The 13,210-nt window shown below is 31.7% G+C and overlaps 1 protein-coding gene across 2 annotated transcripts in view; it reads right to left on the reverse strand.

Annotated features, from left to right (window-relative positions):
• Nlg3 (Neuroligin 3) overlaps positions 1-13,210 on the reverse strand; it is a 119,374-nt gene that overhangs the window by 32,869 nt on the left and 73,295 nt on the right. The window contains exon 3 of one of the 2 annotated variants that reach the window (XM_026629047.2): positions 9,058-9,210. In XM_026629047.2, coding sequence (XP_026484832.1) covers positions 9,058-9,210 — 153 coding nt within the window. Of the gene's footprint in view, positions 1-9,057; positions 9,214-13,210 lie in introns of both variants that reach the window. The other variant, XM_026629046.2, reaches the window with a different exon arrangement.

Genomic DNA, 13,210 nt, shown 5'->3' on the forward strand with positions numbered 1-13,210 from the left:
GTCTATTACAGCTATTAATTTAAATAAATATTTATTATTTACTGACATACACTGTAATTAAAACAGTGGAAAAGAGTAACTACTGAGTTTCTTGCCGGTTCTTCTCGGTAGAATCTACTTTCCAAATCGGTGGTAGCTTTAAATTTATTTCAACAGTGTAATGTGACGATACAGAAGTGCTTTTATGAGCCTACTTGAATGAAAAGTATATTTACTTTATTGTATCTACATATATCTATAACATTTTTCTATTGATATATATTGATTCGGTTTCATGATTACTGCTCTAATCTCACAGCGTAGAGTTATCTATCTTATAGCATTCCTCAATAAATGTCCGTTTACGCAAATATAAAAAAAAAACTTGTTTTTAGTGGATTTGGTGTTTCAAACTCCAGACTGTTCCAGACTGTCCAGCTTGAATTCTATCTTGACTCCATAAGCTATAATTATTATATCTAATCCAAATTTAAAGTTAACGTTCTATTAGTGTAGAATTAAAACTACCAGTAATACGATGGAAATTAGTATTTTCACATATAATTACGTTTAGAATCATATTATTTTAGAATAGTAGTCAATTAATTTTCGATCCTCGGTTTTCGTCTTAAAAATGTTGATTAGAGGGATCCTTTACGAAGGTTTTATTCAACAATACTTCGGATACTTTCATGACTATATCAATACTTAAATCAAATTGCTTAAATCAAAGTTTAGCCCATGTAGTTTTATATTAGCAGTGTAAAAATATTATAGCTTTCATTGCGCATGTGTCGTTTACAAGCGTCTGTACAAACTCAAAGCTTGGAGAGGAAAATAGAACTGTTGGTATTGCTAATAATATTTTCATTTAGGAGTACACTGGTCCATACACGTACGGCACGCTGTAACGTTTGGTTAAATAAATAAGATTAAATTAAGAACATTTTAAAGTTGTGTAAATTATGACGTATTTTTATCCCAATAGTGGAGAAATCTTTCATCCCACTAAATGACTTTGATACTTTCTATTGTCATAGAGATTTCTTTATGAAACACTAAAGTTATGGTTAGTCGTGACTGACAAACAATTTATTGTGTTACTCACAACTTCTGAGCGACCATTACCTAATTGACTGGTTTTTAAACAGTTAAAACGTACGGTAATAATACTAATAAATAATATATATATGCTTAGATATTGTTTAACACATATATTGGTTCATATGTCTTATTTAAACTAAAAAATAATAGGTACTAACCACTTATCATATATTCTACGCGCAAACAACAATATTTCGTATTATGTTCCAGTGGGTTAACCAGTGTAAATATACTCGCAATGGGTATAATGTCTCAGTTCCTAACGTCGCTTGTCCATTGGCAATGTAAAAAATGGTTGATAGTTCTTAAGGCACCTATCCAGCAGTAGTTACAGTCAGGTGCCTATATGCATGTTCACTTACTTTCCTAAAAGAGAACGTATTTGTAGAATACACCCAATTTTCAACTAATTTAGTCCCTCGATAGAGGTTTGTCTGGAAGATTTATAAATTAGTAAATTTTGTAAGTGTGCATCCTCATAGTTTATTTTTTGCATACAAATACTATATAGAAAATTAAAACAAAAGTAAAATCAGCTTTAAAGAGAGCGTCACTCACTAAAACAATGTAAAAGCGTTTAGCTTTGTCGAATTACCATAATAACGGTGTTCTAATAGCGGGATAATGAAATCTACAGAAATCGTTTTCAATTATGAAAATATTTCGCACTGACATGACATGATTATTACTTTGTTAACTGCTTAGAATATTAATATTATTCAAGATAACGAGTTACAACAAATGTTCGAAGTAAACGCTCAATTCATTCATTAGATGGAAATTTATTTTAAAATCGAGAAATTAAAGCTTAGTCTGAATTGCTATTTTTATTCTGAATCATAATGTAAATGCTAAGAAGAGATGGATGATTTTCGCGCGAAACTATTTATCCTGAGAAAATTTTCTCACAATAGTTTTTTTCTGCCGAGCACGAGATACATTAAATTATAAACACAAATTAAGTATGAATGGTAAACGATTTTTTTCATGGGATATCTGCGTGCGGAATATGGAACTAGGAACTGGAACCAGGATATTTGGCGCTTTTAGGTAATAGCTTTGTCCAGAAGCATTTAATTTACTAAATCTTGTGATTTATTCATAATTTTCATTTAAATTTAGAATACTACAAAAATCAAATGCCAATAAACCCGTTTTTTTTTTCACGACAATATAATGGCATTTAAACGTGCCTCGAAGCGTACGCATAATAAGTACAGTACCATAAATATGTAATATTTTTCACTGGATAAATAAATGTTTAAGTCTACTACAGTGATTTAAATGTTACTTCAAGGGCTTAATTAAATTTGAATTTGGAGATATAATAATATCCCTGACATGTTATTAATTATTTTATATTTTATTTAGATCTAGCGGTTAGACAAACGGCCACGGATCCCGAGTTCCTAGTTTAAATCCCAGGTCGGGCCGATAAAAAGTTTTTTTGTTTGCAGTCAAAAAAATCTCAATAGGAACCCGGAATTTGTGAATTTGAATAGTATTCTCTATTGTGCCTTTCATTCAATTTTTTTCTTTAAATGCACTGTTTTGCCTTAATCTGTGGATACAAAGAGCTGTTGTGCTTTGTCTTGTGATCTAAAATTACTTAACCATTATATATCACACACTCAAGATTATGTTATTTTGTAATTACGTTAAAGTGTTATACAAAATACTTCGCATTATTCAAAACCGCGTATCCCGGAAGATGAACAGAGCTATGCAACATTTTGGTACAAGTTCGCTCTTGATGTCAACAAAAGGATTCCAACGTGGAATTTGAATTCTTCGCGACCATATTATCGCGACAAAGTACTTCATACTATGAATATATATGGTATATATTCATACTATGAAAATATATAAGTAAAAAAAAAATCTGACACATTTTACGTAGTATTAAAAATAGTTAATTAGATATTCTTAATGCTTTAAAAACATTGGATTAGTTAAAACATACAGTCTTATCGCTGAATCTCAGCCATCTCTTCCAGGCAACATTTGACAAAGCTTAATTTATAAAAAAATATATAAATTTTGTAGGCGGACTTGCAAATTGCTCACGTGATGATAATGAGTCATCATGGCTCATAGCCATCGACTTACGAAAGCAATAAAAACATAACTTAAGAGAGTAGTTTGCTGTTACGGATAACAAGTTTGTTCTACCCACATAGCGCGTTAAAAGATACCTTGCATGAAAAAAAATGACTTCAAGAACAATCATATCAGATAATGCCTTTGAGGAGGAGGTTTGAAGCTCCACCACAATGAGCCATGTGGGTTGGTGGATGGACATGTGGCAGAATTTACTTGAAAATAGACACATGAATTTTTCTTTCACCACCGAGCAGGTGAATAATTATAAACACAAATTAAAGCACATGAAAATTCGGTAATGCTTGCCTTGGGTTTGCACACTGGGTCAGCTCGACTGTGCTTGCTATGATAACACATTTCAAAAAATTTCAACTTTTAATAAAAAAATCTTCCGTAGAATCCTTGTAATTACATTTCCCAGTAATATCGAATTCGATGACTGCTCAAGGCTTTCTAGATATTATCAGGAAACTTTATAAACGCTCCTATATTCAGATATAATATCTATAAGGGTGAGTCGCTTTGTAGTAAAAACTTTGAGATTTCGAAGCCGAAAATGATAAAACTATGAAATTTAAATTTCATCTTCGTTAAATTTATTTCGTGTATTTGAAAACAGGACGACGTACTTGGCATAAACCAATGAGATATAATATATGTAATTTCATGATTCAATAGGTTTGTTAATAACAAATGAATTACTCGTTTGTACGTCAATTGTCTAAATTTGAAGCGGGTGAAACTGCCAAGCTCAGCTCCTTATATAATAATACTAGCTAACGCGTTAGGGGTTAGCCGTCGCATAAAAAGTAGCCTGTGTCCTTCCTTCATCAAATTCGGTTCAGTGGTCATAAAAGAGCAACAGATAGACAGACATAGTAACAATCTCATTAAAAAATGAGTATAGATTATAATATATTAATTTAATGTACATTAGATTCACATTTTTTTTATCACTATACCAAAAAAAATAGTCTAACTTTTCTAAAAATTCTAAATTTTCGAGACAAAATTGGCAAAGTAAAAGTTTATTCTATTTGTTAACCAACCCATATAAAACCAGTGCGGCAGAATAATATCCAACCCTTGTCCTCAAACGGGGTGCTCTTGGTCCAGCAGGACATTTATAGGTATACTTTTAATCTATCATCATAGTGATCTGGTGTGTAAAAGATTTAGTCATTCAACTTAGTCTTAAGTAATATTTTTAAAATCGATAAGAATTTCCTTTAAAATAGTAATATGTTTTATCTACTTCATAGTAAGTGACGTAATGATGTATTACTATTCAAATCTATAAGGTTTTTTGTGAAGTAGTAGGCGGACGAGCAAATCGGCCGTCCGATGGTAAGTGCTCACCATCGCTATAAGATATATTAAGCATTCCGTATATCACTTGGGAATTAAGATGAAATGTCCCTTGTGCCTGCCGTTACACTGGCTCACATACCTTTCAAACTGGAACACAACAATACTGAGTACTGCTGTTTGCTGGTAGAATATCCGATGAATGGGTGGTGCCTACCCAGATAGGTTTGCAGAAATCCCTTCTAGTAAGTAAGGTTTTGCTTTGTAAATAAAATCTTTAAATACCATATAAGTTACTTTGATATTGCATGTTATATTGTGCCTATAATATATGCTTTTATGGAATTCAAATATCAATAAACGCAATTATGGAAACTACTTGAAGGAAAATTAAAATTCTTATAAATCAATAACGATGAGGAAATTAGTTAACGAAGTTATCAAGAAATGAGAAATGGAAATATTTGATTAATTGCTTTGAAATAAATACGAAATTTGTACGTAAATTGTTTTGGCAACTTTCTACAAATTATAACGAGACGTAGTTAATATTCATTGCTTCGATGAAAACATTTTCGTTTCTTGAAAATATAAAGCCAATTTGATACTCGAAGCGTTACTACTCTAAAAGAGTTCTAAATAACAAGCATTCCTATTATCATAGTTAAAAAGTTGGTACATAATATTCTATTTATGATAAATTGTAATTAAATAACTCTTGCGATTATGTTTTGTCAAGGTTACTGGGCTCTTTCCTACAATGTCTTCTACGGAAGACTGACTGTCATGCTACTTTTCATCAACGTTTTAAACTGTGAAACACTAATGACTTAAACTAAGAAATAAACCTAGAAACAATGGGTAATATAAAATAAAATACATAAAGAATGAAAAGATTTTATTAAATAGAAAATTTACATAGCCTTTTTTTTATGATTTGAAGATAACGCAATGATGTTGAAAGCAACGCAAAATTATTCCTATCATAATTAAGAAAGACGAAATCACTTCCGAGCGATAATTACAAAATGTATATTCATAATATAATTATGAAAATCAACCAGAACTTCTATTTCTGGTTACGTTTATTTTCAAAGCTTTCTCGTTTTTACTAACACAATGGAGAAAGAACCAATGATGATTTACGTATAAATTATCCAGCAATAAAAAAGAATGAAAAAAAAAAAAAAAATTTTTTAGAATTGGATGAATTAGTTCCGATGATATAACCCCTTCATAGAATAAAACAAATTTCACCTCTTTGGTACATAAATACAGATAAAATTGTTTCATAAATGCAAATAATTGAAATTAACATTAAAAGAACATTAAGTTTTACTCACTGCTAAGAATAAACGTCAACTTTATTATACAACGGAAATGTACATTATTAAACTACCCGAGAAGATCAAGACAAAACCAAAAGGACCTCAAAGTCGGACCATTAACAAGATTAGCAGGAAATAAAATGATAACGATAATAATTCCCCTCAATACTTTTATCTACCTGAATCCTGAATAACGACACGTCTTCAAAAAATCCAATGATTTCTATGAAATAGAAAGGTATATATTTACGTACTTTAAACAATGTCAGTTGGTCGTTGTCTTGGGATCTGGTCAGAGAAATAAGATATTTTACTCTATCAACTCGTAGACGTGTTCCATTACGAGGCATATCCTCTGAAATATAATATTTCGCATTTCTCTTAAATTTATAAAGAAGACATACCCGATGAGCTCAGTGGTTTTCATAACAGAGACATAAGCCTTTACAAGATATTGTCCGATAAATAAAATCTGTCACAAGTGTTTTTATTTATTTGAACTTATGTTTACAATCTTGGCCTGAGATAGGCCAGTGATTGAACACAGATTTTGGTTCAAAGCCCAGGCAAGCACCTCTGAGTTTTCATACTCTGAATTTGTGTCGAAATTCGCTAGAGATTTATATAGGTAGTATGAAATGCTGACATATTATCCTATGATCCTTAGTTTAGTAGCCAGGTTACTTTATAACATAAACATAACATAAACAGCCTGTAAATTTCCCACTGCTGGGCTAAGGCCTCCTCTCCCTTTGAGGAGAAGGTATGGAGCATATTCCACCACGCTGCTCCAATGCGGGTTGGTGGAATACACATGTGGCAGAATTTCGTTGAAATTAGACACATGCAGGTTTCCTCACGATGTTTTCCTTCACCGCCGAGCACGAGATGAATTATAAACAAATTAAGCACATGTAAATTCAGTGGTGGCTGCCTGGGTTTGAACCCGAAATCATCGGTTAAGATGCACGCGTTCTAACCACTGGGTTAAACGGATGACATCAATTAACAAAAAACAATTAAATTAACGGCATTCGGGCTGTACGTTGCTATTATACACGCCATTTTGTTAATAAAAACAAACGAAACCCTCACTCAGATTTTACATATAATGCAAGTTAACATTTATTCCTAACAATATCCTAATTTACCAAAACAAGACGGTACGAATCGTATTCCGTTTGACATTGATGGTTCCATAAATATATATATAATTCCCTGAACGTTGTCTTACAAATGTAACGACCTATTTGAGACAACTTGAGAATCATAATATCTCGTATCTGAATTGTGTAAATTGTACCTTAGGAATATAAAATATATTACGAGAAATAACGTGATATTAGATTAGGGTATCTTTCTCCAAGGCACGAATAGGATAAAGTTTTAAGTAGAGCTCGGATTCTCATAGCACCTTGGGAACTTTTGCGTATTTTTTACTTAATTTTAACTTTGCGTACATACTACAGTGGTAGCTTATTAAAATAAAAGTACCACTTGTCCTCGGAAATATAAATAGAATAAATGATTATTATTTTAGACGCGACCTATGACCTTTTCACTGTAAATAACTTCAACCTTTCAAGTTTTTGGATCTAAGTTCTAATAAATTGTTTACCTTATTGTGTCTTCGTTTAATTTTCTATACGCTTACATATACACGTACAACTACAACTGAACTCCTCCTAAACGATTGCGCCGATTTCGTAAGATGGCGCTGCGATCGGATTGTAAATAAAATTCTTATTTCGTCCGGACGAAGTCAGGACGTGTAGCTCGTGTTTTATATATAATTATGTACTAGGCTATGAAATAAATAATTCCTGCATAGAATATATCGTTTTGTACATTTTATTTATTAACAACTGAACTGGAAGACGGTGACCTGAAAGCTTATATCACCACGTTCCTGGTGATATAACCTTTCAGGTGTCAGAATTTCATACACCACATACACATAGTAGCGCATAGTAATTAAATGTTGAAATATTTTTTTTAAGATCCACTACAAGCGTCAAAAATCACAACACCACATTTTTAACTAAATAAGTCCAACCTATTGAACACGTTTAATGATGAACCAGGCGAATTAGGATCCCGTTTACGACAACAATAAACATCAAATAAGATGTAATTTCATCGTTCAATGCTTACAAGACTTGGCAGTGAGTAAGTTTTGATTTACATAATATATAAGTTAATAGAGAATACGAACAAAATTAGAAACATACACAAGTCTCGTAAACTATACGACTTATCGTTTGTAAACATTTGGTGGGGTTCGTCGCTTCGTGATTACAATAATAAATTCACTCGTAATAATATGGGGTTTAATCACGCTATATTGTAATTAAAGATTCTAGCTACGTGTATGATAACGCATGATATGTTATTTATCATGAAAATAAGGTTATACGTAAAGACTTAAAATCAAAATATTAAGGCGGTTATTCGTATGAAAACGGACTGTAGGGCATCACATATTAGCAATACTTAGAACTGCTGTGTTCCGTTTTGAAGGCTGTGTGAGCCAGTGTACCGTCTTAGCTCCCAAAGTTGGTGGCGTATTAGCGGTGTGAGCAATGCTTAATATTTCTTAAATAGATATACTCGAGGGAGCGACCCATTTGCCAGTCTGTCTGTCTACTATAAATAAAAAAGCATTATGATTTATATTAGTAAGTCACAATATAACACTAATCCTGTTCCAGGAGCACTTCCTTAATATTACTTGGTTTATTTTTATCTGTTTTAGTTAATCTTTCTTGTTATATTAAATAAGATAACAAAGCATTTGTTTTGATAATTTACCGTATTTATTTTTTAGTATACCTTTTGTTAGTTGTTCAAAATAAATAAATGTTATTAGTACACGTGACGGAAGTGGCTCGTTTATTAGAACGAAGAAGACTATATTACCTTTATTTTAAAATAAAACATACATATATAAATGTAATTCGATGTTAAGAGGCTTTTCTGTTAATACACGTTCATGTCATAGTACAGAGCTATAAATTTAATTTATAAATAGTTAATTTAAGTTGAAAATGCAATGTGAATATTATGAGCTGTAATTAAATACGTGACGCTGACGTCACACGCATTAATCACTGCGACGTGGACACAGATATTAATAAAATATGACTTCTATTACAATAAAATTAAAGTTGACATTTGTATGAAACAAGCTATAACATTTAATTTTTCAGTATTATAATTAAATTGAAATACATACCCAATATTCCAAGTCTATAATTGATAGTGACGACCACGAGTCCCGCGTGGGAAGCTAGGACAGTCCCGTCGTACGGATTACCGGAACTCCATTCATAGCTTTCTCCGTGGACGAAGACCAGAACTGGATACCTCGCTACAGCATCACGTACTCCTGCTGGAGAAAACAAATACCTAATTAAATGTAATTTTTACTTAGTTTTCAATTTTCATTTATTTTTAGGACAACTTACAATGAAAGAGAGAGATAGTGATATATATATGAATATATTAATTGCTAATCGTCGTCAGCGGCTAAACTTCAAGTGTCATCAAAGCGAAAGCTTGTATCATACCAAATTTTATCAAATTCGGTTCAGTTCGATCTTGAAGAGCAACAGACAGAGTCACTTTCGCATATATAATATACATTACTAAGTTCCCCTGATAGCATGTTAAGAGGAATTAATATTTGTTCAATAATCTACGAATAAATATTAAGAATAAAAATAAAATAAGTTGTGAAGATACTTAGAATAATTATTATTTTACAAACAGTTAAAGATTATATGAAGGAATGTGGAAGGTTAACTTTGATACAGTATGCATTAGAAATCATTATTAGAGAAAAAAATTACTCATCTGGTAGTTACGATGTTGTTTCAACTGGATCCATCGATTCCCCATTGATAAGTAAATCGGGTTTTACATTTTGCACGTTTGGTGTGCTAAATTTTACAATTTTAGTTTTTTTATTATTCAGCCTAAGATTATTTACGCTAAACCAGTGTACTATATCAGACATAGCATTGTTTACATCGTCATACAGTACCTGTTTCCTATTAATTTTAAAAACCAAAGAGGTATCATCAGCAAACAATATTATATCATGTTTGTTCCCAACAAGAAAGGGCAAGTCATTTATGTATATGAGGAAAAGAAAAGGTCAAAGAATTGATCCTTGTGGGACCCCCATACCAACTGAGACCCCAGGAGACCTTGTCCCTTTAACGTCAACCCTCTGAATTTTATTGTTAAGATAAGAAGTCAGAAGGTCGAGTGCACATTCTCTAATTCCATAGTGATATAGTTTCCTGACCAGAGTTTCATGTTGAACACAATCAAAGGCTTTGGATAAGTCGCAGAAAATCCCTAAGGCATCCTGTCGCAGAAAATCCCAGGCTTCATAGATATTTCTTATAAGTTCGATACCTGCGTCGGTAGTCGAACGACCCCTCGTAAATCCAAATTGTTTTCTATGAAGCAGATTGTATCCATTGAAATATGCTAATAATTGATTTAGAATATTTTTTTCAAATATTTTGCTGAGGGTTAGGAGTATTGAGATTGGCCTATAGTTGTTCGGATCTGAAGAGCTACCAGATTTAAATATTGGAATGACTTTACTATGTTTCATCAGGTCAGGAAATACACCACGTTGAACACAATCATTGAATATTATTGCAAGATAAGGTGCAATCACATCAATAATTGAATTAATCACCTTTACAGAAATACCCCATAGATCAGCAGTTTTCTTAATGTCTAATGACTTAAATGTACAAATTATGTCATTGGTGTTTACAGGGGTAAAATTAAATTTTGATTTGCATTCTCGTAAATTTTCTTTCATCAATGATTCGGCAACTGCTGGAGAAGAAATAAGTAACTTAGTTGTAGAAACTGGTATGTCAGCAAAAAATTGTTCAAAAACTGAAGCAACTTTATATATAAATTTATAACTTTATTATTATAATTTAAGTTCAATTCGGAGCTGCGACTACCAATGACAACATGTCATGTCATGTCAACTTTAAAAATTAATATCGAGTTTTTTTTTATTGAATAACGACAAGGTATCTTCCAGCTGAGCCTCATTATTCCTTACTTTTTATTACATACTTGATAATATTATGATATTATTCGACTTTATTATTTGTATTGACATTATTAATGTAATATCGGATATTATTTTTGTTTAAGTTATAATAATGTTTTCTATTTTATTTGACGACATATTATTGTAATAAAATCGTTTGTTTACAAAATGAACATATCTTATATTTTTATGTGAATTGATTTGAATATCGAATTGACCGATAATCGGCTACTAGTAAATATAAATAATTATAATAAATGTAAATTATACACTGATATATACTACTTATGAACAGCTCCCAAGCCAAAACGGCACACACAGTAGTTCAACGATAATAAATTTGTTTTCAATGTTATCCAGCTTGAACATTCTCGCTAATATTAAATGCGAAAGTTTATATGTATGGATGTTTGTTGCTCTTTCACGCAAAAAAAATTCTAAGTGGATTTTAATGACGTTACAATAATATAGCTTATACTTTATAATAACACAATGTCTATAATTTATAAAGGTATTGTGTGAATAAGACCTGACAATCTACTCTTGAAACGCGAGCGAAGCACGCAGACGAAAACTAGTTTTATATAATCGGAAATATTTTTTATACAATACGATTTGAATATAATATGTCTTGAGATATTCGTCAGTTTTATATGCTGACATTTATGTAATAATAACAATGGATATATCAATATAAGCTAATATATAATAACATTAAAATTGGATAAACTAATCTCTATACGTCAGGCGTAGTTGACATCACTTTGATGTAATTGAGATCTCCCTCGACCTGTCTCTGTCTATTTACGCACATATTACACTAAGCTATAAAGGAAAAAAAAAACGTCTCAGCTAACAAGGCGCGGGACATCTTTGCGGCTAAGCTAGTGACGATAAAGAGAATTACAATTTCAAAAAGTAATATCCCTAAATCACTTCGCCAATGTCCAACAATATAAAAAGAAAATGGCGGGCGTATGACGCCATTTCGTTAAATGGAAGCTTTAATAAAATGTCGTCCTGCGGCCATCATTCGCGAGAACGGTCACACTTTTTATGTTTTATCTACATTTATGTCTTCTAGCGCTTAATACTTAATCTAAGCGAACGACCAGACATGTGCAATCAGCTCAATTTTATGAACTTATGTCATATTCTTGGCTTAACTTATTTAAATTAATATATTCACTATTTTATTCTTAGTAAATGTGTAAAAGGGAATCTCCTTACTGTACTTTTAGTTTACATTTTTTTTTTACATATGTGTCTGATTTAATATATGCCCAGTGGTTAGAACGCGTGCATCTTAACCGATGATTTCGGGTTCAAACCCAGGCAGGCACCACTGAATTTTCATGTGCTTAATTTGTGTTTATAATTTGTCTCGTGCTCGGCGGTGAAGGAAAACATCATGAGGAAACCTGCGTGTCAAATTTCAACGAAATTCTGCCACATGTGCATTTCACTATCCCGTATTGGAGCAGCGTCAGCGAATATGCTCCAAACCTTCTCCTCAAAGGGAGAGGAGGCCTTAGCCCAGCAGTGGGAAATTTACAGGCTGCCAATGTATTCTCTGTGCGCGTGTGAAAACGAATAGCTGGGTTTACAAGTTAGTTTCCATTTATAGAAATGATAACATGTATATCATATTTTATGGAATAATTTTGTACATTCCGTATGGCTCGGTTCGTTAATTAAGAATTTAAATTCTAATACGTAATATATGTTTACAAAATTGTCACGTGAAATTATCGGCGTGTATTTGTTTGAGTGATGCTCGTACTTACAATATATCGTAGTGTGCGTGAGATGACTATGTAAGAACTTTATGCATATAGCAAAAAATAAAAATACGATTATATTTGTTTTTTTTTTAACAATTACAATTTCACAGCTTATCAATGTAATGTGGACGCGCGCCTTTGTCAGTGTAAAGATTAAAAAATAAAATAGGTAATAAAATGTTTTCAGTTAAGCGGTCTATTTGAAAAGAAAGATAAATAATTACTTATATAATGCACTAAAAGTTAAAAATCATCAAATAGGTTCTCGGTGCAATTCGTTACCAATATTTTAATTAATCTCGGACATTGATCAGACCAAAAAAAATGTATTAATTTAACCCAAAGAAAAAACAAGGCAATTTATTTAGTAATCCAAGTTATGTATGTAACATACATAACTTGGATTACTAAATAAATAATATTTACATGTAAACTATCACTATAAACTTAAACACATATTAATTTACCGGTTTTCAGATATAAACAGAATCTGGCTAATAATGATTCACAAT

The sequence above is a fragment of the Vanessa tameamea genome, chromosome 5 (assembly GCF_037043105.1).
Source record: "Vanessa tameamea isolate UH-Manoa-2023 chromosome 5, ilVanTame1 primary haplotype, whole genome shotgun sequence".
Lineage (NCBI taxonomy): Eukaryota > Metazoa > Arthropoda > Insecta > Lepidoptera > Nymphalidae > Vanessa > Vanessa tameamea.